Source organism: Adelges cooleyi, unplaced genomic scaffold (genome assembly GCF_023614345.1).
Source record: "Adelges cooleyi isolate 19-005CV unplaced genomic scaffold, UGA_ACOO_1.1 ACOO_flye_CR_arks_rails_tigmint_CR_PRNA_21, whole genome shotgun sequence".
Lineage (NCBI taxonomy): Eukaryota > Metazoa > Arthropoda > Insecta > Hemiptera > Adelgidae > Adelges > Adelges cooleyi.
The window spans coordinates 2,547,255-2,571,993 of NW_026095871.1; the positions used below are offsets into that span (position 1 = coordinate 2,547,255).

General features: G+C 30.6%; 4 protein-coding genes across 7 annotated transcripts; 1 reads left to right on the forward strand and 3 right to left on the reverse strand.

Annotated features, from left to right (window-relative positions):
* Positions 1 to 202: 202 nt before the first annotated feature.
* On the reverse strand, positions 203 to 5,305 carry LOC126834395 (inositol-tetrakisphosphate 1-kinase-like). Its single transcript, XM_050566281.1, has 9 exons — positions 4,816 to 5,305; positions 3,918 to 3,942; positions 3,521 to 3,610; positions 3,303 to 3,447; positions 1,945 to 2,037; positions 1,814 to 1,857; positions 1,448 to 1,610; positions 726 to 962; positions 203 to 633 (listed from the first exon to the last, which is right to left on the reverse strand). Exons 1-9 carry the CDS (start codon positions 4,914 to 4,916, stop codon positions 467 to 469), a joined length of 1,065 nt encoding a protein of 354 aa, XP_050422238.1. The 5' UTR covers positions 4,917 to 5,305; the 3' UTR covers positions 203 to 466.
* A 2,588-nt stretch (positions 5,306 to 7,893) lies between these two features.
* Positions 7,894 to 14,629, forward strand: LOC126834383 (interaptin-like). Its single transcript, XM_050566252.1, has 16 exons — positions 7,894 to 8,207; positions 8,671 to 8,756; positions 8,896 to 10,924; positions 10,995 to 11,038; positions 11,265 to 11,369; positions 11,484 to 11,600; positions 11,675 to 11,731; positions 11,797 to 11,991; positions 12,071 to 12,205; positions 12,315 to 12,600; positions 12,670 to 12,808; positions 12,866 to 12,967; positions 13,029 to 13,125; positions 13,252 to 13,357; positions 13,992 to 14,303; positions 14,381 to 14,629. Exons 1-16 carry the CDS (start codon positions 8,081 to 8,083, stop codon positions 14,416 to 14,418), a joined length of 3,975 nt encoding a protein of 1,324 aa, XP_050422209.1. The 5' UTR covers positions 7,894 to 8,080; the 3' UTR covers positions 14,419 to 14,629.
* A 1,511-nt stretch (positions 14,630 to 16,140) lies between these two features.
* On the reverse strand, positions 16,141 to 18,797 carry LOC126834397 (serine hydrolase-like protein). The gene is made up of 2 exons (XM_050566287.1): positions 18,676 to 18,797; positions 16,141 to 18,019 (listed from the first exon to the last, which is right to left on the reverse strand). The coding sequence occupies exons 1-2, from the start codon at positions 18,722 to 18,724 to the stop codon at positions 17,178 to 17,180; spliced, it is 891 nt and encodes a 296-aa protein (XP_050422244.1). The 5' UTR covers positions 18,725 to 18,797; the 3' UTR covers positions 16,141 to 17,177.
* Positions 18,798 to 19,949: 1,152 nt separating this feature from the next.
* Positions 19,950 to 24,672, reverse strand: LOC126834396 (serine hydrolase-like protein). Of its 4 annotated transcripts, XM_050566285.1 has the most exons (3): positions 24,419 to 24,672; positions 22,956 to 23,837; positions 22,676 to 22,788 (listed from the first exon to the last, which is right to left on the reverse strand). In XM_050566285.1, exons 1-2 carry the CDS (start codon positions 24,465 to 24,467, stop codon positions 22,996 to 22,998), a joined length of 891 nt encoding a protein of 296 aa, XP_050422242.1. In that variant the 5' UTR covers positions 24,468 to 24,672; the 3' UTR covers positions 22,676 to 22,788; positions 22,956 to 22,995. The 4 variants fall into 4 exon arrangements, with proteins under 4 accessions (XP_050422240.1, XP_050422243.1, XP_050422242.1 ...); XM_050566283.1 differs by lacking the exons at positions 22,676 to 22,788; positions 22,956 to 23,837 and adding an exon at positions 19,950 to 20,797; XM_050566286.1 differs by lacking the exon at positions 22,956 to 23,837 and having other exon boundaries at positions 20,804 to 22,788.
* Between the last annotated feature and the right edge of the window lie 67 nt (positions 24,673 to 24,739).

The following is a 24,739-nucleotide window of genomic DNA, read 5'->3' on the forward strand; positions in this document are numbered from 1 at the left end:
CAATATTTTACAATTACATTAATTGCATAATAGCCATTCAAAGATAGACTGGCAAGGAGTAGAATTTTTTAAGCTATTAACGTATAGGTGATGTAAAAAAAAATATTACAAATTCTTTTTTTTTTCATTATTATTTTATTTTAAAATAAACATATAAAAATATTTTTATTTATATATTAATTTTAGTACGAAAATTTTGATCTTGGTGTTCTGTAGCATGAACAGTCCAGATTGTTAAAACAAAAAATAATTTTAAAACGCATAAAAATAGATACTAGAACAATATTAATAATAATAAAAAAGGGTAATAAAAACAAATACAATATAATTTTTTCTTACGAAATATTGTTTTCAAAAATCAGATTGACAAAATATTAAATGTATACATAAACAACATGATTTATACAATTTTTGTATGTTATTTCTTAGATGAATTTTATAATTGATCAAAGTTTTAACTGTAATGTTAGTGCATCGAAACCAACTTGGCACGAGATTTCTTTTCATCGCTTGAATCGCTCGTATCGAAACCAGAATCTTCGAAATATGTTTTGTTATTGCATGGCGATTGAGCAAGACGAGTCATGACGCAGTCTATAAGTTTGCCGAAGAAATCCGGAAACCCATCATAGCCTAAACAAAAGCAAAATGTATAAATGACGTTACCGAAAAAAGAAGACCACTATTATATTAAGCTTAAAATTATTTTTATTATAGGAATTTACCGGGGTAAGCGTTGATATCAATGATTGCATGCCGATTAGTGTTATTTTCGACTACAATATCAATACCGTAGAGAGACATGTTCAGGTAACTACTTATTGTTTTTACGATACTGTGCAATTTGATTGGATCTATGTTGGACGGTTTGGCACTTTCTGACGGGTCTAAGACGCTGAGCTCACTACTCGAATCCGATTTTGACACAGAATGACTGTCAAATGTTATTGTTTTTTTATCCTCTGCAAAGCAATAATAACAACAATGAGTTAATTGTTATCTGGCAATTAGTTAGATTTAGTTTGGAAATTCTGACTTGTAAAAATCAATAAACAAAGTTAAAACATTTTTCAGTTTTTAAATAACCCATTCTTAATCATGGCCATTTTTTATTTAAATAACTAACAAATAACCACTAATTTTAAAATACTCAATTATGATTAAATTTTTATTAAACATATCAATTTATATTTTATCATAAATAACTTGTTATTAATAATTTCAAAAAGGTACTAGATTTCACCCAATTATCGACACCACTGTTGTTTATGGTGAAAGAAATTAGGTGTAACATACATGTTTATAGTTATATAAACATTTTTATATGTAAATAAATTATTATTACACTCAAATTTCATTGATATAATGTAGTTCTCAATTATAGTTCAATTGTAATTTTAAATAGTAACAATTTAACGGAGAGCAACTAACTGGTCAAAGAAATTACCATTTGAAGGATAGAAGTTTTTTAATGACGGTCGTTCCACCACCTGGTAATGATCTCCGACGACATATATTTTGTACAACACAGCGTTGTGGTTAATAAATGATTGGGCCACACAAGGCGGCTTACAATCGGCCACGCCGCATTCATTAAAAATCACAGACATCTGAAAAATAAAAATAGAAACACTCTAAATGCAGTCAAATCAAAATTGATCAGTAGCGAGGCATGAGTCAGTCGGAAAGATGATTGAAAAATATTAAGTGTAAATATTTCAAAATAAATTAAGTGGATTGACATTGTTTCATCATCTCCTATGCCGCTTCGTTACTCAGATTTGTCAAAATTATTATAACAGGCATATCTTACCTGGTGACAGTATGTTGTACCTTGAGCTACGTACGGCTTGCATACTACAATAAAAAAAATAGCCATTATTCCAATAACCATTATATTAAATGCATCATAACTCATAAGAAATGTTTTTATAAAAAGCTTACTAAATGGGAAAGTAACGCCAGCATTTTTCAGCTTTTTTATGTTTTCTTCCACATTGTTAGACAGAATTTCCACAAAAGTTGGTGTAAACACATCTATGATAAACATAAATTAAAATAATATACATTAATTTAAATTATTTAAAAATAAAATATAATATATAAAATGTACACAAATTGGTTTTTGTTGGGAGGTTTAAATAAATTGGAATTAGAACTTAAAACTGATGACAAAAGAAAAAAAAAAGTACTATAACATAGTGATCACTTTTGTAATAATGTTAAAATTTTTAAATGAAGTTAATGGTAGGAGAGACGGCTGCTCATTTTCTCTTAACAGTTTTTCTCGCCTAATAAATGACCCTCGGCCACTCGCCATCTTAATTTTTAATACATAACCTAATTTATAAGTAAAAAAAAAAATAATCAAAACTTTAGTATTTGGCAACAATAAAAAACAAGCCATATACTGCGAAATTTAACACCCAGATTAAAAATAAATAAATCAAACTTAAAATAAAAAGTATTCCTCTTCTCCTTTTTTTTTTTTTATTGATAAATACAATTTTTAGCAAGTGATGTTAATTTAAAAAAAAACTAGAGCAATTCGTAAAATCATACTTGACTAAATAGTTATAAATTCATAAACAGAATAATTTGTAAAATAATTAACTCAAGTTGAATCCAAACCTAAGCATTATTTAAATAAATATTTAAAATAAAAACATAAATAATAAATACAATTGGTGTAAAAAACCCCAATCGTTATTTAAAATTGTTTACAATATTATTAACTGCATCAAAACTAAAATTATGTATTACAAAAAAAAAAAAAAAAAAATGGAATATCGAATAACATATGTGGCAATGAACCAAAATAAAGTGCAAGGCTGCTCATACCACCTACAAAATCTTGGCAATATGACATAATGACAAATTATAAAATTGCGATTGGGACTGAGCCAGCAAAAAGTTTAAATATTGTGATTTAGAAAATTGTCTTATTAACAGGGAATATTGCCAAATTAAAAAAAAAATGTTTAGTTGGTCTACTGTTTAAAAAGAATTATTTCATCGAGAAAAAAAAACAAAAGTCTGTCCTTCATGCATCAGATGTATAATTCAAAGTCAATGCTTTAAACCGATTCAGACAATAAATTAGAATTATTTTAAGTTGAGATCATAATTTACGTAAATAAAATGTTACATATTATAATAACTATCGTAATTAGGCCGATTAGCATGAAAAGCACTTGGGTTAATGTCCGAGTGCATTACCTATTTATATTTACTGACTAGTGAGCCGAATTAATTTAACTAAAAATACCTAGTTACGCAATAATAATTGTATATTGGTGTACCAATATTGTTCAGGCTGGTGTTCAACACGACACTATATGTTTTGAAACGATCGAGCAGGGTACGTACACTGTCTAACGGATCAATGATCAGTACTTTTGGATGATTCTTAATATACTGCTCGATCCTACCGATGATTTGTACAGCCTGTAGACAGTTAAAAAATAAAACCAAACATACCGTAAACGATAAATAATAATAATGATAAAATATTCTTTACTTGTTCATCTTTTCTAGCAATTATTTCCGTCAACTTGTGTAGGATTACGGCAAAAGGTCCTTGGTTTTCTAACGGTTTATCCAGGTCCAACTATAAAAATAAAAATAAAATAAAAAGTTATTTTAGAACTACTCTTCTTGCACAGTTTTTAATTAATAGCGTAAATATTATAATAACACACAAGAATAGACTTTTGAGATTTTCATAAATAATATAATATTTTATTATTTTTAATACCTGTTAATTATTATTAGAGATATTTTATTAAGTAATTAATATTAAAGATAAGTAATTTGATAACTATGATACATTTTTTAATCAAATTATGTAAATGAATATTTTATCAAGTAATTAAAATTTAAAAAAAATAACAGTTCTCGAAATAAAAACCACTTACTTTTACAAGTTCATATCCATGTTTTCTGCAACATAAAATTGACACAATTGATTTTTGTTGTTTTAACAATAATTGTATTAACTAATAAAGATTAGATTGGTTCAAATTTATTTAAAAAAAACACATTTGGGTATTTATCGCATTGAATAAAATAACACATTTTTTATGACATATAAAAGCAGACTTTACGAAATAGCTTACTTTCATCACTACAATTTACAATTTATTATAGACAAAATAAAAAAAACCAGCACAGGTCACAGGAATTATTATAAATTAATTTAAGTAATTATATTATTATTATTTAATATTAATAAATGCTTTGATGCGTATCTAAATAGAAGTATTGAACAACGAGGAAAACATTGTAAAATCAAATATGTGCTTAAAATTTTATTTTTAGCAATAGAGCAGATACAATAGCAGTTATTAATTTCTTGACAATATAGATAAACGCAAATGCGTTAGCAATGTCAGATAATACTATATTAGTCATCAAATATTGTTTTTATAACTAACAAACATCATCTCTGAGTAGATTTTAGATTTTAAACAAGGAATAAACATTTGAAATGAACCAATTTTTTCCTCAGCTTTGTATTTTTATAAAACAAAATTATATTTTACCGTGTATCACTAGTATTTACTAATGGAGTTTAGACATTAGACATTATTAAGCTAGGGCCGATACAAGTTAAACCTATTGTACTTCCAGTACAATAGGTTTCCAACATAACAGCCCGATTTATGGTTACCAATAAAAATAACAAATATATCCACAATAATAGTATTTGATTATTAAATGAGTTCCTCTAAAAAAGTGGGGTAGTGCGTTTTTTTTTTTTTTAATACCCTAAATTATAATAAATGTTGGAATGGTTGAAATGTGGAAATTTACCTGCACACTTTACCGAATTCGACCCAGTTGAGCTTCTGGCTCTTTCGGTCCGACATCCAGTAGCCGATGACCATTGGTGACGGTTTCTTGTTATCGGTCATCTCGACAGTGGACGTCGGTCGTGCCAAGAAATCGCACAAATCGATGTATTCAAGTGTTGCGTTGAGACACCACCGCGTGCACTTGTTTCACGAATTGACTGGACACAGACACAACAACATTGGCACATATTTTGTCATGTCGGTTCGATGAACGATTTTATTTTAAACTATTTTAGTTGGTTAGTTTTTTTTTCTTACTTACGACCAACACCAAAACAAAAACAGTAACACGCATACACCAGACCTGTTGTAGAGAATCGACGAAATTTATATTCGAAGGCCGCTTACCGCCCATTGCCGTATTACCTGATATCTATTAACAAACGGCGCGTCAACAGTTTCACTTTTTTATTACTTTTTCCTCCTTAACCTTATCACGCGTGAACACATGCAAAAGCAAAACATTATTTTTATTTTCGAGACGTTATCATTTATCACAACTGTTAACAACGGACTGATAACGACAGAAATTCGGCCATATAGCTGTGGCGGGCTACGGGCCCCACATAAAGCACTGTGGCGGATGCATACGAGGCGCCACAGCTCGCGCAACCTAGCTGTCGGCATCGATACCGCCTCAACACGTGGTCAGATCGCCAGATCCCGGTAGTTGTGACGAACAGCGAACTTCTCGCATGTGATCTAAGACCTAAGTCATTGATTAAATATACAATTGTATATTTAATCAATGCCTAAGTCATCCAAAGCGCACATAATATAAATACGCACACGACAACTACCGACCAATGTCTTCGGACACCGGCCGGGCAAAGCCTGCGTTTCGGGTGTGAATTTCGCTTAGTAAAACATTCTTACTGATATGCTAAAAAAATTCAACAAATTAATTACAAAATGTACAGCATGTATATTTTTGGCCTAAATGTGTTTATTGTGAATTTTTTTATTTTTAAACCATAGCAAATAAAACGTTTGAACCCCCTTAAAGCGTAAAACAATGAACACAGTACATGTAGCCTCATTGCATTTCTACTACAGTTAAAGTAGTAATAGTACTAATGGTACAATTAGTAATTAAGTTACTATTAATTCTTATTACTGAATGATGCAACATATTTCTACCATTGTCGTGGTCAGTAGAAACTAAAACTTCGTACAATTGTTTGAAGAAAAAAAAATGAATAACTATTTAGAAAGTTTTAAATAAATGTGCATGTTATCAGATTACCCTTGTAAATGTTATTAATTCTTATAATTTTAACAATTAACATTAAAGAAAAAATAATTATATTTCTCAGCTTATGATAAGTAAACCAAATCTTCACAAACGAATGTAAGTTATCAATAACTTAAAATAAATAGAAGGATAATAATTCATTGATGATTGAACTAAGAAATATAACAAAAGTATAGAAAAAATGTATCACAAACCTTGATAAAAAAAAACATAAGCAATTTATCCCTGCTACAAATAAAAATGTATTTTTCCTTTAATGTATGATAAAATATAAAAACGTATTACAGTATAATAAACATCAGTTACATATTTCTAACGTACACCAGACTTAAAAAAAATATAACGTAATAATGTATAAAAAATCACCAGAATGGTTACAAAAAAAATATAAGTAAAATGTAATTCAAACAATTAACAATAAAAAAAAAAAAAGAATTACATTTCTCTGTTTATGATAAATAATGCAAATATTCACAAACAATGTAGGTATATTATGTTGATAACTTACATATTTAAATGATTATTAGAACTCATTGAACTGGGAAATGTAACAAAAGCGTAGAAAAAATGTATCACAAAACTTGATATAAAAAACCATTAAACCTATTTATCCCAGCAATAAATTTAAAAAATACATATTTCTGTTAACATATAATAAAGTATAAAAATGTACTATAGTATAAATATAATAAACTGTAATATAAACCATCAGTTATTGTTAATAATCGACTTAAAAAAATATAGCAATAAAATAACTAAAACTAAAATTAAAAATCATCATAACGATTAAAAAAACAACTTAATAGAAAAATATAAAAAAAAAAACATCAAACAGAAGTTGACAACAAAAGTTTGTAAAAGCAATAAAAAAATTGTCACACTGTTGAATTTATACTTGATGTTGAGTAGCCATTTCGTCTGTTGATATATTTATAGCACCTCGACCAATATTTACTTGACATTCAGGGCACTTTGTTTGAATCATTGGAGAACCACATTCAGTTATACAACCTAACCGTATGACGTAAAAAACATAGTTTTGAGGTATTTTCAACGTGGTTTGTACGTTTAAAAAATTAGGATTTTTTAAAGTTTTTTTTTAAATAAAAAATTTTTCTTTTTAACCAAACACCACGTTGAAAGTACCAAGCAACTGTTTTTTTTTTATAAATAAGAAGGCGAATTAAAAAATAATAGACGCGATGGATAAATTATAAATCCAGATTAGGATTTAGTGAAAAATTCCAAAATAAAATGTTGATATATTTAATATTTTGTTTTCCAAAAAAAGGTCAAACTTACATGATCTGCAGTTTAACTTACGAGTCTGAACTCTAAAACTATTGTTTTATAATACATCTTAATGTATCTTAAATGATTTCTAAAACTTAAGAAAAGTTATTTTTTTTTAACAATAAACAACTATATCCGTTATATTAACTTTTGAAATATTTAATATTAATATTTAATAACTTATACTTTCCACAGCAATTTATAAATTAAATTTTATATTTCCTGAGCCTTTGTTTTTAGGTTTGGTGGTAAATAGTAAAGTAAAAGACTAGAACATTAATATTATTATTTATATTTAAGTATATTAAGAATATTTAATTCAAAACGATTTTAAATTTTACCACGTATTTTAACCGGTACACGTTTGGCAAAACAGCTGTTTGCCAACGTGTTTGCTATGTAGATAGTGTTATCAATATCAAGCGCTGTTATCACTATTTTCAAAACTTTCATTATATTATCATCATCATTATTACTATTGAGGACGGTAATATTTATTATTTTTCAACGATATTACGTACGTGTTGGCATAAAGTAGATGTTTAATGTAACTTTTTTTTTTTGCAGTAAAAGTTACGTATTTTTATTTATTCATATTATTTTATAATACGTATTTTTATACTTTTTGTTCGTTTTATAATTACTATCTATTCAGATGACTTAAGTGTCTTCCGAAATGTTTGTGTTAAAAATAATCGCGATTTCTTTGACGTTGTACACCAATGTGAGAGCAGAACTGTGTGATCCGAATCAAGTAGTCGAATTTACATGTAAAGATTCTTTATGTGAAACCATATCACCTGGTGAGTAAGATTTTACCTTAGTTCGTTCGATCACAATAATGTACACGGAACAGTCAGAAAAAAAGGTATTTTTTATTTTGTATTGACTTATAATTTATTTTCTACATATAGGCATGTTAACTTGTATGTTGCTCTCAGTATTTTTCAGAATTTTACTTTATATTTTTAATAACAATCAACAGACGTTATATATTATCTATTATGAACATTAATTTTATTCTTGTACAAATCTGATTGTCCAAATATTATCTACATTCTATCAGAATTGGAAATTATAAAAACAATTCATAAGTTATACATAAAATTTTAACAACGATTTGAAGAATACAATCATAAGTGTTTTTTTGTATAATATATAGTGTTAATTGTTCCGAGTACATGATTGAGTTTGTATTCAATTTTTTTTCAATAATATTGTTTGATATATCAATGAAAGTTGTATTTTTTATTTATTTGTTTTTAGAATCAAAATTATTGAATAGACATACCAAAAAGAATATTACCGATGTAGTGGGTTTTAATGAAAACAGTTTTTTGGTAAAGATCAAGGTAAAAAAAAAAATAAAATAAATAAGCTTATAATCAACAGAGTGTTATTATCAAATTCAGTTTTGAGTAAAATGTAACTTTTTAATTATTATTATTTTTAGCCATTTAAATTTACTTAACTATAAATTGCATGTTTCAGAATAATTTTAATATTATACCAAGAAACGATTTAAGAATAACAACATTCTCAGAACGAGGCTTCAATCACAAAGTTAAAATTAATAAGAATACTCGTAATATCTGTCAATATAAAGAAAAAAATAATAATGACGGGACACAATCCGATATTGTAAACAACTTGACATCTCAAACCATTGGTACAAATGTTGAAGATGAATTGAAAAATCCCATTAAGAAATTAGATTCTATCAATACACCTAGCGAACATACTGACAATGTACATGATATTAATATGTTTGAAGAAAATAAAGATGATGTCCCAAGTACATTGCTCAATATCTCTGAATCGGAAAATATAAATGTAGACCATAGCTTAGACGACACGTCAATTACTACTGATGAACTTAATGTTTCGACAATGAAGAATATTGCTGCAGTAGTTGAAAAGAATGTACCAAGTGAATCTGTTGGTTTATCAGAAGAAAAAAAGTTTGATAATCAACCGACGTTCAGTCCATTAGAAGCTCAAAAAGAAATTCCGGAAAACAGCGACAGCATTGACAATAATGACAATGAAAACGAACAAGATTTGAACTCCTTGCTATCCGACGGCACTGACGGACCAGAAACTACTGACCCGTTAGAATTACCTGATAAGTCCACTTTAGAGACAAGTGTAAATAAAGAATGTTCTTTAGGCGACTGTTCAAACAAAATGGAGAAGACATTACCTATAGAAGGAAAGGACGGCAATCAGCAGTTTCAAAGTAACCCGTCAATGAACGTTGCTGCACAAGCATCTGATGTGCTAATTACTGCTAACCCAAAAGAAACTAATACTATTAGCCTCAATGAAACTGATTTGAAAGATAAACAGAATGAGAGTATTGCACCTACTGCAACACCCGACATGCCAAATGCTAACCTGGAAAAATCTAGTACTAAGATCCCGAATGAAATAGATTTAATAAATGAACAGAACGGCGAAATTTTTCCTCAAGCTATCGGTGCTACAAGCCCAAATGAAATCTATTCAATAGACAAATCAAGCAGCAGCAATACTTTACCTCAAATTAACGGTATAACAATACGAGAGGGGACAAATATTGTTAACGAGGAAAAACCTAATACTACGAGCTTTAATGAAACTGATTTAAAAGATGAGCTGACTGAAAATACTGCACCACAATTGAATGAAAATCAATTGCAAGAAAAGACAAATACTTCAAATGAAGAAACAGTCGCTACTAAAGTACAAAAAGTTCCAATAAATGCTTCAAACGAAAAATTGGATGATGTATTAACCAAAAATGTTCTTTTTCATAACCAATCAACCAAAACTAAAGAACAAGAACAAATAAACATACAAAATAATCAAATTACAAGTTTAGATTTAAATAGTACAGATACCTACAATACGAGTGATGAAAACAATACAACTTTTGATAGTTCAGTAGAAGTACCATCAATTGAAACAAATAAAAAAGATTATGTGAGTCCGTACCAAAAGTCTTTGGACAATCCGGTAATAATTGAAACGGAAAACATTGGAAATGTTCAAAATAAAGATCGCGAAACGCCAGTAGATGTGCAGGCCGAATGTAACTCAGTCACTGATTGCCCCCATTCAACGGTCAGTCAAAATGGTCTTAGTTCTTCTTATCAGTATCAACATAAAGCTATAAAAAATGCAGTTGACCCTGAATTGATAGTTAAGAAAATTGATCGAGGTAGCTTTGTGTCATCTTTTGGTCACCCTGACAGTTGTAGCGGGATTAGTTGTATGTCAAACGAAGTTCTTAAACAAGACGTTAAAACCGTTGCACAGACTGTTCCTACTAGTGGTCAGGACGATTCTGTTCACGCCAATGATGCTGCTTATACCATTGAAAAGGTAGAAAAAGAAGATAAGTCAATGAATGAAATTATTGAAACCCATACAGATGAGTGGAACTTTATGGATTACATTCAGCAGTGGTTATCTTCACCTACGACAAACACAGTCGAGTTTATTTCAAATATTTTTAGTAACTCGAATAGTTTTAACGGTGAGTTTTTCACCTAATACTTGAGTTATTTGAAACTTTAAGGAATCCATGTTGTAATTTTTGCTTGCAGATAACCAAATCGAAATTTTTTCTTGTGATGATTTTGGTAACGAAGTAAGTTTAACTTTACTTGTTACTTCAACCTTTACCAACTAAGTATCTAGTATGATGAATCTCAATGGCGCAAAAACTAAACTTTTTTAATTTACTTTTCAACTGACAACTTAGAATTTATTTTCTGGACAAAATACTTAATTGTTGAAAACATTTTTTTTTTTATCAAACAACTATTTTTAAAGAATTTGACATTAATTGCTATTATTTTGTTTGCGTGTTTCAGGAAAATTTAAATCATCGCAAGCAAATGAATGACCATCTTAAGACATATTTTATTGTTGCCGCAGTGGTAACACTTTTATTTACTGTTGGCTATTGCAAATATCAAGTACGTAAAGAACATTTTTTGTACAAGTTATGATTTTCACAAGTTCTTAATGCTTGTTCAATCTATTTCAACCACTTTCTTTTTTTATTGTTAAAGTTAAATTTTTCTTTGTAGAAAGGTGCTTATGAAAACCACTTGTTAACGTTATTAGCAGTTAAAGAGCAAAGTTTGTTGATAGCTGAAAACGAACTGTGTATATTAAAAGAGCAGAACACCGAAGGCACGACGATTGTAAGTATAAACTTTCAATGACAGGTTTAAATACATTTTTAAAAATTATTATATTTATTTGTTTTGTTTTTAAGGCGGTCGAAAAGAATGCAGAATTTGATGAGCTAAGAGATCAGTTGGCAAGATCTGAGGTGTGTAATGTTTTTATTTTTAGTTGTATACAATCATATTTCTCATGAAATATTTTATTCAATAGGATATTATTTCATCTCAATCTATAAAAATCGAAAATCTCGAACAAGAAGTAGAAGAACTGACTGAATCTGGTATGGAAATGCACTCGCTGTTGTCCTCAGCGTTGGAATCGAGTACGAAAAATAACGAGAACTTACATGCAGTCAAAGCCAAGTTGGTAGAATCTGAAAATTTAATTACAGCACTAACTCAAAAGGTATTGTTTCTATATTTTATCAGATTTAACTGATCCAGTTTTAGAAATTTTAATAAAATATTTTACAAATAACTTTTAGAATTTCGAAAAAACTATGGAATTAGAAAAGAAGTGTGAGGTTATTAAAAATTACCAAATGTCTACAGACGAACTAGCACAAAAAAATTCCCAACTGTTTGAAGAAAACGAAAAACTCTCATCGGAACTTGAACAAGTGAGTTAAGCTAAACACTCTTGATTTTTATTACAATACATAATTGTCTGTTATTTGTGATTAAAACTTGTGTTAATCGAAAATTTAAACATCTAAACGCTTTGTTTAGATTATAGCTAAAAACATGTTGAAAGAATCAAAAATGATTAAACAAATAAAAACTTTGGAATTTGAGCTGGACAAAAAGAACAGTGCTTTAATAACAGCCGAATCTGAAGTGACTCTATCCAAAAATTCTTTGGAAGACATGTTGTCGCAAAAATTCAATCTTGCCGATGCTAAAAAAATGATGAATTCCATTAAAGCCTCTGCCGAATTAAAATCGGCCAAACACATGTGCGAACAGTACAAATGTAAATTAGAAGAATATGCTCAGTCGAACCAACAATTCACAGGTTAAAAAAATATGGGTTAATGTTTGTCTTTCTGAAATTTTTTTACAGTTCTTTTTTTTACTTTTATAGATCATATTGATACTTTGAAAACTGAGATCACCAATATAAAAGCCAGTTATTCAAAACTGAACAAAACAAACGACGAACTCGAAAACAAATTAAATGTTCTTACTAAATTTTTCAAAGACCAGGAAAAAGAATATCAGAAGTAAGGTAGAAAATATGATATTTCATATGTTAAATTACCAATGTTTTAATTTTACAGACAAATTAACGAGAAATCATTATTATATAACAACAAAGAAGGAGAATCTGCTAATCTTAATGAACAGCTCGAATTTTTAAACCAAGAAATCTCGAACTACAAGTATAAATAGCTAAATTATTTTTTTTTTTTAATTGTTATTTATAAATAATTTTTGTTACAGATCGGAAATTCAGTCGCTGAAAAAAGAAATAACCGATCAAGAAGCGAGTTATAAAATACAATTATCGGCTGCAGAAAAAAAAGCGAGCGATTACTGGGTACATGACTTGAAAACGTTTTTCCTTCTCAGTACAAACTTAATTTATACATTTTTGCTGCGATGCCAAATACATTGGTCAAGTACGATATTGATTAATAATATATATTATATATTATTTTTTTAGATTTCATTTAGGCAATCTGAAAGAAAACTCAAAGAAATGGAACTTGAATCTGCTCAACTTAGAAATAAACTGACGATGTCGGATAAGAAGCATGAAAACGGCACGAGTGAGTGATTTTTTTATTTTGGTGGAGAGTTTCCCACAATAAAAAGTGTGTAAATTAAATTTTCTCAAAATTCTAAAAACAAATTAAATAAAGGTACTGAAGAGAATAACTATTAAATATAGTTATTTCATATTGAAAAGTGTGTACATTTTCAGTGTTGAACTTTTGTCTTTTTTTGGCCTTATATATAATTAATATATACTACCTATATCTGTAGTCCGCTAAACAAAAAGTGGCTGGTGACCGTCATGCACCAAGTGAATTTTTCGTGATAATGGTTATCAAATCATTTGCCGCGCTTTTTAAAATATTTTAAAAATTATTCTTCAATGAATGCATGGACAAAAAATAAAGGGGGATGCAGAAATTTGAAATTGTACAATACCGTACTGTAGATATTATTCACGATACAGCTGCATGTGGTGCGGATAATGGTCACAGTAAAATGAGAACCATTGTGTACAGGCTGGTTGAGCCCAGGGTACAACGGCGGTCAACCGTCATTTTTTGTGTTGCGCACTATAATATATACTATACATACTTGCTACAAAAAATTAAAACACATCACTGTATAAACAATACCTTCTGAGCACCACATTCAAGCTATAATAAAACAACCATTTTATGTTTGCAGCTAGCATTGATTCGTCCAAAGACTTTGAAGACGAACTCTTGGACATTCCGTTACCTACGGTTTCTCCAGAATTCACCCTGTTAGATTTTGAACCTCCACCACCATTGATCCCGTCGTCTCTACGCCATGCGTCTACTGACCAACGGCTCCCTCCACTCGGAGCACTAGGCCAAGCGTCCACATCTCCCATCCCATTGTCCAGGCGGATCAATCGCTCAATGTCACCTGACTCACCGCCACCGCCACCTTCAATTCAAAGGTCTTCCGCTTTTAGGCCTTTGCCACATCGATACAACTATATGGATCGTCAAAGTGAGTTCTTGACAGTTTTGAACCATAAATTTTGATTATATTTGTTTACTAAAGCATGATGTACAATTTACTTTCAGATTCATTAGGCCATTCAGTCGAATCACTTGACAAATAACTTCTATACGTTATGTATTTTTAATGGTTACTAATATTATGGTATCTGTAAAACGGATATTATTATTAATTCTTAAATCCATTTGTTTATGTTCATATTATTATATATATATATATTACGTATGTTTAGTGATTTATATTCTTCTAACAGTGTTCATATCACTCTACAATAATTCTTTCAGACCAATAATAATAATTGTTCTTTTCTTTTTTACAAAAAAAAGTTAATTTCATTTTATTGTACTGTTTAAAACAGATTTTATTAACGGCCAAGAAAAGTGAACTGTTTAGTTTCAAAAATAAAAAATAAAATAGTTAATTTTTTTTTTTAACTGAATTATAGTTATTAGGATTTGCATTTACAAATCTTAATTATGGCAACTATTCAGTGACTGATCGTAGGAGAAAAGGTACTGATTTATTCCATTTTGATTGTACATACAATATTATAATATTGTAATTAATATATATATATAAATACAATAATTACATATTATTTGTATTTATCAAATATATTTGTCATTTCACTTTTTAATTTTCGTATTAAAGTATATATATTTTATTATTTTGCAAGTTTTAGGTCGAAATTATTACAACGGTGTATGGTATAGAAAAATTGTTGTGCATGTATTATTTGTCAAGCAAAAACATTTTTTTCTTAATTACTATGTCCTAACTTTTGGACACTTAATGGAGTATGTATTACCTACGACGAGTAAACTGTACCATTTAATCGTTATTTACAAAGATCCAATTACAATGTACTAGCAACTTTTTATTTTTTTTATATAATTTTTTTGTTAAATATTAAAACGGAAAAATTAAATTAAAACATGTCCTATGGATTATTTGGCCTTTATGTTCAGAAACCAAAAATAATTGTTACATATGATCAGTGAAATCATGGTAGTACTTTATACAATTTTTTTAAATTTTAAGTTAGAATGATTTGGGAATATATTATTATTATTATTATCATTATTTTGTATTCATTATTATTTTTGTTAATCGTTAGATATGTGTTACATTCTAATATTTGTTAAATGTTTATAGGTTAACTACACTAATTAGAATATAGAAAATGAATTGATGATTAATTATTATCTACCACCTAAAACATCTTATATGATAACATTTTATTAAATGTCTTCTTTTTTTTTGTATATAAATGTAGGTGTTTTTTTTTTTTAAAACCGCATCCTAAATCCAATAACTTATGTTCCTTTATCGATGGTATAAACATGGGACATTTTTTTAAAAACCCGATTTTCCTGTTTTAAATACAAAATAAAATTCCCCCAAAAAATGTCTTTGCTTTTAGGACAGAATATCACCCATCGGTAATGACAACATTTCAATTTTATTCAATAAAATATATTTTTCATCTTTTTTTTTTTTTTGTTACACATTATACAGGCCTAAAAATACAGTAATATCATAAAGGATACATAGGTTTTATTTATTTAGGGATTAATAGAACAGTAATTAATATATTTGTGCTTGAACAGAATGAACTTGGAAGGTCCCTTGAGGATAAATATTTTGCAATGTCTTGCAACAATTTCTATTAATTACAAATATAATTTGACCAGAAATTAAATCAAAAATAAAATTAATATCTGGCCAAAACTTATTAAAAAATATTTAAATTTATTTGCCAAATGGATTGGGTAAGACATTTTATTTCATAATACAAAAATCAAATGCTTAAATTTTGAGATTTAGCTTTTTAATATATTATTCTTAATGAATATACGAATTCTGTCCTTGTTCTATAATATATTTTATTGTTGTGTAAATATGTAATTCACTGATCGTTGATTACTTGAAATGTTTGCGAAAATATAAACAAAATATGCATTTATCTTTACGTAGATTTAAGTCATTAAGGTGGTTGAAAACTCGGCTTATTATTCCGGACACCTTTTCCGGGTAACCCAAGTGGACCTCATGGTTTCCTTCCACATCGGTCATCACGAAGTACGGGTTCGTTTCAAATATGTCGTACACCTGTTTGTAGATGGTACCGTAGTACTCCACGCTGTCCTTGGCTCTTATAAGCAGTGTAGGACACTTGACACTTTGCACGAAGTTCAAATGACTTTCGGGCGACAACATCGGATTGTTGGTCACTTTGTTGAGCCTTTGATCCGCGTTGAACGAGTACATGCCGTCGCTGCCACGCTTCGCAGACCTGACAAGTAACACCTCGGCTGTCTCGTCCGTCATCGGCCCGTAAAATCTGTGCTTGATGAGGGCAAAAGCTTGGGCTCGAGTGTACGCCGCGCCGGTGATGCAATTAAAGCCGGTCTGTTCTCTTTTACCACGAAAAACGTTTAAAAACCTTCTCCATTTTTACTTACTAAAAAAGTAAGTATAAAACTAAATTGGGAAAAAAAAAATACATTAATTTTAATTTTAATAATTAAAAATATATGGTAGCTATATTTTTTCTTCGCCAAATATTTTGGTAATATAAAAAATAGTAGTACCTACTATTAACCACTACGAACAAATTACAGTACCTATTGTTACTGTACACTTTTCAGTAACCGAAATCAATAAGGAAAAAGCTTAGGTAACTTAGGATAAAAAAGTATCAACATTTCTTTTGGGGGAGAAATTAAAAAAAAAAATAAAACTAATAAACAAAATTATGATATTTTCTTCTGTATACACCGTGCATTATTATTTTTATTTAAAAAATGTCATCAACCGTCCATTAGTGCATTGCTTAAAAAAATATTAAAAAGTATACAATTAAAGCTTAGACTTTTTAGACAACATAAACGCATTGATTAAATCTGCAATTCGTTCGGGATGATTCAAATGCACGTCGTGGTTGCCTTTTACGGTCCTAATCGTCACGTTGGGTCTGGTACTGTAAAGGTCGTAAGTGTTTTTCAAGTATGTTGAATAGCGCCCAAAGCTTTCATCGGCCAATACGAATATGGTTGGACACGATATACGATTGATGATATTTTCATGCTGGTCAAACGTCATGACCAGATGAAATGGCAATTTTAAGCGTTGATCGTAGGCAAATTTAAATCGATTTTCGTCTACTCTGATTAAACTTCTTTTAGCCAGTATATGTGCAGACTCGTCTGTCAATTTAGACGGTCGTGTGCTTTTGATTTTATCAACGGCTTGATCGTATGTATAAACTGGCGGATCGCGACCATTCTGTCGCCTCAGCAAAACGTGTAAATCGTCAATGCGACTTTTAACAGTTTCCACCGTATTGTTTCGTTCAACGGCCCGAGGTTCCATAGTATCGAGAATTATAAGGCATTTAATACTCTCTGGATAAAGGGCTGCGAACCAAGTGCCCACTGCCCCGCCTAAGCTGTGGCCTATGTAGACAAATTGAGACCAGCGAAAATGATCTTTGACTAATTTGATTGCAATTAGGAAATGTGTCAATTCTAACGGCAAAAATTGGGGGAAATGCGAAGAGTGACCGTGGCCTGGTAAGTCAATGCAAACGTAGTAGTACTCTTTTGGTAATAACGGCAGAAGCGTCGAAAACGTATCACAGTTGTCTTGAATTCCGTGGACGCATAGTACGGCAGAATTACAGTCGTCGCCATACACTTTTGCTGTAACCAAAATTAAAAGGGGAAAAGCTTCTATAAAAAGATTGTCAATAAATTTATCGGGAGAAAATGTAAAGCAGTCGTTATTGTTATAACAGGACATTTGTAATAGGTAATTGTATATTATATTGTCTGCAGCAGTTAGACGAAACTTTATATATGCCTTGGCTGAATTGTTGGAAATTGGCCATAATATTTTTAATTTTAATTTTAATGGTTATATTCAGGCTTTACACCAAAATTATCCGCAACCAAACTAAGTTCGTTAAATGTATCTGTTACTTTTTAAGTTTCAAAAGTTGATGGTGCTCATCTTTATTAATCTCAGAGGTCTTATAATTTTTACAGTAACATTGATAAACATGTTATCAAAAAAAAAAAATTATAAAATTGTAATTATTTTTTTGAGAAATTGAATGCATTATCCTTCATGAATCATTGTATTTAAACAAAAAATGTACGTGGAATGTAGATCAATGTGGAACTATGGGCATTTGACTAAAAAATATCCAAAAAATGTCATAGTGGATACGTATACCCATATTTGTATATTATACGTAGTTACCTAATATAAAATATATTCGTGTAAAACATGTGATTTAAATTTGAAATTATTAAGTTAAACAATTTTTTTTAAACAGTTGGCATAGAAAACTTACCGGAAATATGACCCCAAGGAACTGGAATTGAAATTTCTTGAGTATTCATTCCTATATTTTTTGATAACTTCAACTATAAAATTAAAAATATATTTTTCAACAAAATTTAATTTGTCTTGTCTTTTAAGTCTTATTAAAAAAAGTCCGACAGACAACAGTACAAGAAAATACTCAGCGGCCAGCGCATTATATTGAACTTATTAAGTTTTTATTCTAGGTATTATACAATTCATTAACTTAACGAATAGAGTACCTAAGTTTATTTTACTTTGGGTTTATAATTTATTCGTTAATCAAGGACGTCAAATTGCACAATTTAAAAAAAAAACAATGAAAACGGAATAATTAACCTTAAGGCCATCTTGAAAGTAAGGTCACAAAATATATATAAAATTAAAAAAAGCGAATATATTAATAAAATTTACAAGATATACCATAAATATAATAAACCATTTTTTTAACATAATCGCCTACAAGTTCAATGCATTTTTGCAGTCGGTGGATAAGCTTTTGTATGCCCGTGTCGTAGACCTTTGGCGCTAACAGCGACTTTTCCACCGTTTGCTTGACTTCGTCGTCATTGGAATGACGTTTCCCACCCAGAAACTCCTTCAATTTAGTGAACAGATGAAAATCCGACGGTGCCAAATCAGGTGAATAAGAGGGGTGGTTGACGATTTCCCATCCAAATATAGTGAGCAGCTCTTGAGAAATCCGTGCCGTGTGGGGCCCGGTGTTGTCGTGAAGAAGGGAGAATCCACGACTCAACATCCCACTTCGACGGTTTTGAATGTTTCTTCTTAGCTTGTTTATTTCAGCTTTATTTTATTAAATAATTAAATGTATTATACAATAATATAATAATTTAATTTATTGTTTTTAATATAAAATTGTATATATTTGTGTTTGTTAACACATTACACGGAGGCTTGAAAATACAATAATTCCGTAAAGGGTATAAGTTTTATCTATTTGTGTATTAATTAAAGATTTATTAAATAGATGCCAGTTAATTCTACAATAAATTTGTGCCTAGTTACAGTACACGGTTCTGAGATTTTCGACAAAAATTGTGCAAAGTCTTACATTAATTTCTATTAAATACCTACTAATATTAATAGATAACTATATAAAAAAATTTTGATTACAATCAGTTTTCGCAAAAATAAAAATAAAACCCTGCATTACTGCATTTAAGGAATTTAAACCTCAAAGGAAATCACCAACGTCAAAAAAATATATACATATTTATATATATACATATATAATTTGCTTCATAATTTGCTAAGTTTTTCATTCAAAAATCGGTTTATTATCCCATAAACCCTTTCGGGGTAACTTAAGTGGACATCGTGGTTTCCTTCCACATCGGTCATCACGAAGTACGGGTTCGTTTCAAACATGTCGAACACCTGTTTGTAGATGGTACCGTAGTACTCCACGCTGTCCTTGGCTCTTATAAGCAGTGTAGGGCACTTGACACTTTTGACGACGTTCAAATGGCTTTCGGGCGACAACATCGGATTGTTGGTCACTTTGAGCCTTTGGTCCGCGTTGAACGAGTACATGCCGTCGCTGCCACGCTTCGCGGACCTGACAAGTAACGCCTCGGCTGCCTCGTCCGTCATCGGCCCGTAAAATCTGTGCTTGATGAGGGCAAAAGCTTGGGCTCGAGTGTACGTCGGTGGTGCGGTTAAAAAAGCCGGCCCGTTCTCTTTGCTCAACAGACTGTCAAAGGCTCGCCGAGCGAACGGAACCAGTTCGTCGGGTTCCACGGGTATAGGCCCGGCAGTGTCCAACACCACCAGTCGTGACACGTGTTCCGGATAGACGGCGGCGAATATGGTCAAAATCTGTCCGCCCATGCTGTGGCCCAACGCGCAGAAATCGGGCCACCGCAGATGGTCGACTATACGTTTCAGGCATATCACGTAATCCACATGAGTCCACCGCGTGCCCAAAGGAGTGCCGGATGAATGACCATGATTGGGCAGGTCCACGCACAGGTAAACTTTGCGGCGGTCCAGTAGTGGAATAAGACGATCGAACGAACCGCAGTTGTCTTGCAGGCCATGCACGCACAACACTCGTTCGCGTTGTGACTGTTCGCCCCACAGTTTTGCTAGAATACACAATACAAACGCAATTTCAGTAGTTTCCAATTGACAACTATCCACTGTGAAGGAAAAGCAACCGCGGCATATTATGATGAATACAGGGAGAATGAGATATTAATAAAGTACAATAGACATTTCCCTAGTATATTATAGGAACGCACAATAATGGGAGAATCCCAAAGTGTGTCCATCATGGTGGTCGTTATTTTTGACTTCATGCTAGATCCCGGATTCAAATTGAAAAAAAATATACTCTTCATTTTGTTGAGTCTTGTTTGAATCCCTTGTCTCCCTGTTCGAGCGGTGGCTTTCTCAGTAAGTTACAAAATATATCCCAATTTTTTTATCATTATGTATTCAAAACAAATTTCCTGCGAGAATACTTTTAGGTGTGATAAAATATTCAACATGATTTTGCAGTCTAGAACACCGTCAAATAGACTTACCCCATTTATACTTGAGCAAATATGTAACTAAATACCAATTTGGAAAAATATGAAGAATTTTTGTCTGATTAATAACTTGAAAAGTAAAAATATTTTGTGAACTTTTTTCCAACAAAAACTACGAATTAAAAAACTAAATTAAATTATCTTCTGATTCGCCTATGAACTTCACCGCTTGGCAGTATAGGTGTAATATACATAAAAAGTATCCAAATTTTAAGTAATCAACTATCACATACCACATCACCATTATTTTATATCTCCCTCAGCGCCACTAACCTGAGTAACAAGAATTTTTAACATAGTTATTGTGTTAGTTAAAAATCAAATATAAAGGTTTTTCTAATATCTAATCATAGTTTTAAAAATAATAAGATATTATGCGCACTTTTCATTACAAAAATTCTATCTGAAAAAAAAGTATTTACTAAGTTTTTAAAAATTAAGCATACAAAGGTTTTGTAAATCATTTTACAAGGAATTTTGACTCAGGGAAGCCCTCCACCAGTTCTGTGATATGAATAGAAAAAAACAATTAAACCACATTGAGTGATAGACCCACAATTGTATGACAAAAATTAAAAAATAAAAGTTGATAGTTTGAGAAGAATAATCACAACAACTATAGTAAATAATTATATTTTAGTACCAACAAACAATTGAAAAAAAAAAACAAAGTATGACTATACAATAAATTCTAACAAATAACATCTCTTCTTAGTAATTTTGTTTCAAAAATTCTGAAACAAACGCAAATACTCGGTCAGGATGATTTAAATGTACATCGTGGTTGCCATTAACAGTCCTAATCGTCATGTTGGGTCTTGTACTGTAAAACTCATAAGCGTTTTTCAAGTATGTTGAATAGCGCCCACAGTTTTCATCGGCCAATACAAATATGGTTGGACATGATATACGATTGATAATATTTTCATGCTGGTCAAACGTCATGACCGGATGAAATGGCAATTTTAAGCGTTGATCGTAGGCAAATTTAAATCGATTTTCGTCTACTCTGATTAAACTTCTTTTAGCCAGTATATGTGCAGACTCATCTGTCAATTTAGACGGTCGTCCACTTCTGATTTTATCGACTGCTTGATCGTATGTATAAACTGGCGGATCACGACCACTCTGTCGCCTCTGTAAAATGTGAAAATCATCAATGCGACTTTTAACAGTTTCCATCGTATTTTTTCGTTCAACGTCCCGAGGTCCCATAGTGTCCAGAATTATAAGGCATTTAATACACTCAGGATAAAGAGCGGTGAACCAAGTTCCCAGTTGTCCTCCAAAGCTATGGCCTAAGTAGACAAATTGAGACCAACAAAAATGATCTTTGACTAATTTGATTGCACTTAGGTAATTTGTAAATTCTAACGGCACAAATTGGGGAAAATGTGAAGAGTGACCGTGGCCTGGTAAGTCAATACAAACGTAGTAATACTCTTTTGGTAATAACGGCAGAAGCGTTGAAAACGTATCACAGTTGTCTTGAATTCCGTGGACGCATAATACGGCAGAATTACAGTGGTTACCATACATTTTTGCTGTAACCAAAATAAATAAGGAAAAAGTTAAATTTTGGATAAAAAAGGTGAATCAATTTTTTTGTAGGGAATTTAAAGGAATTAAACTAATAATCATATGTATATTATTTAATAGATTTTTAAACGTAAATGCCTTACATAATTATTTATATAAAAAAAAAAAATACCCATTAACTTCCTTGAATAAATTTTAAATAAAGTGTATAGTTAAAGCTTAGATTTTTCAGAAACAAAAAACACATTGATTAAATCTGCAATTCGTTCGGGATGATTCAAATGTACGTCGTGGTTTCCATTAACTCTAACGACTCGAGCATTGGGAATGCTTTTGAACAGTTTCCTTGTTGATTTAACATCATTTCGTTTTTGTTCTGGATTGTCCGTAACCCAAATGTACAGCAACGGACATTTGATACTTTGTACGACCATCCATTGTTGCATTGGAGACTGTATTATGTTATAACTTAATTTCATCCTTTGATCGGTAGTAAACGAATAATGGCCATCGCTGTTTGTTTGTAAAGAACGTTTTACTAACACGTTTGCAGACTCTGGAGTCAATTTAGATGGTCTCTTTGTCAGTAATAAATTTATAGCTTGCTCATAGGTGTAAGACGGCGGCCCTCGGTTTGCTGTTTTGTTCTCTAAATTCAATAAGTCATCACAAACTTTTCTCATACTCTTGACTGTATCCTCGGGCCGTATACTTATCGGGCCAGCACAATCTAACATTACAAGTTGATCCAAATGTTCTGGGTAGATGGCAGCAAACAAACCAGCAACCATACCACCCAAACTGTGACCAATACATTTAAATTTTGTCCATTTTAAATAGTCGACAACGCGCTTCAAGGAGATCATAAAGTGCTCCAGGGTAATTCGAAATCCAGCACCAAAATGTGATGATTGCCCGTGTCCTGGGAGGTCTATGCATAAAAAATAGAAACCTGTATGCAGTAACGGGATGAGCCGATCAAATGTTTCACAATTATCTTGTCGTCCGTGGATACAAAGAACTCTAGTGGCCAAAGGATTACCCCAGGTTTTAGCTGAAATTAAATGTTCGTTTTTGTTTACCAAACTATTCATATTAGTTAACAATAAATTATTGTTAGTTACTCAATAACATAAATTACATAGTCAACAACATGACTGTAATATTATACATGATTAAAGTTCAAAGTATTCTTAATTGTTTTGCTATAATTTAAATACACTATAAGGAATATATAATTGACGGCTACATGGCAAAAGGGACTGAGCATCGTGACTTATTCGGTTGGATAGAGAAAACAGTTAATCTGATAATTTTATAATGCTCAACAACTTTTCATAAATAAGTCAACCCTGTTTGAAACTTAGAAACACTGCAGTCTTTTTTATCTTGGAAGGTACGACCGTTAAAATAAGGTAGTAAAATGTACTTATTTTTTAATCGTACAAAACAGGGATTGATACTACAAGAATATTTAAAACAATTAAAACCCAACAACCATAATCAATAATATTATTATGATATAAATCAGTGTAAAATACAATCATAGTTAACAAATAAATAATCTAGTATAAAATTTAAATTTGTTGCTTAAGAAATAAAAACAAATTTAAACAGTTGGCACAGAAAACTTACCAGAAATGTGACCCCAAGGAACTGGTATTAGAATTTCTTGAGTGTTCATTCTTGTAATTTTTTTTTAACCAACAATTATAAAATTAGAAATACATTTGTATTTTATGTAATAATTATCAACTTTTATTTGTCTTGTCTTTGTCAAAGTCACGACAGACAGAGTACAACACAATATTCAGTATTATACTGAATGCATTATATATTTATACTTAAACTGATACGTAATACTAATTACAGAGGTAAATCGTAAAAGTTATAACATTTATAATTGTTAATTGTTATCATTTTTAGGTTGTCATTTATCTGTTATCACTCATAAAT